The 391-nt window shown below is 59.3% G+C and overlaps 1 protein-coding gene across 1 annotated transcript in view; it reads left to right on the top strand.

Annotated features, from left to right (window-relative positions):
- Positions 1–8: 8 nt before the first annotated feature.
- Positions 9–391, top strand: part of LOC104280542 (PHD finger protein 13-like) — a gene marked incomplete at its 5' end in the record, with an annotated part of 1,506 nt that continues 1,123 nt past the window's right edge. Inside the window, one exon of the mRNA XM_009878216.1 lies at positions 9–83. Coding sequence (XP_009876518.1) covers positions 9–83 — 75 coding nt within the window. The remainder of the gene's footprint in view (positions 84–391) is intronic.

Raw genomic sequence — 391 nt, 5'->3', positions numbered from 1 at the left:
AACGACAAAGAACCGTGGAGGATTTCAACCAGTTCTGCACCTTCGTTTTGGCCTACGCAGGGTACATCCCCTACCCTGAGGAGGTGAGCGGGCTTGCGGGGTCCTCTGCAAAAAGACTCCTTCTTCTGGGGCCCCTGCCGTGTGCAGACTCGGCTCCTAATTCTCCCCCTGGAGAGTCATTCTCCATCCCTAGCCCCTTCTTCCTTGCCCTCAGTGTCCACACTGCGGTCTCCCGTGCTAGTCCTGTGCCTTTTCCCTCTTGCAGAATGAGCCCTGGACCCATGGAGGCAGCATGAGCCCCCAGAACAGCACAGGGAGCACTCAGGACAGCGATAGCTGGGCCTCGTCCCTCTCCTCTGACTGCCATGTCCTGACAGATGACGGCAGGGGC

Source organism: Apaloderma vittatum, unplaced genomic scaffold (genome assembly GCF_000703405.1).
Source record: "Apaloderma vittatum isolate BGI_N311 unplaced genomic scaffold, ASM70340v1 scaffold29981, whole genome shotgun sequence".
Lineage (NCBI taxonomy): Eukaryota > Metazoa > Chordata > Aves > Trogoniformes > Trogonidae > Apaloderma > Apaloderma vittatum.
The sequence above is the reverse complement of the archived record's forward strand: the minus strand, read 5'-3'. Positions and strand labels throughout refer to the sequence as shown.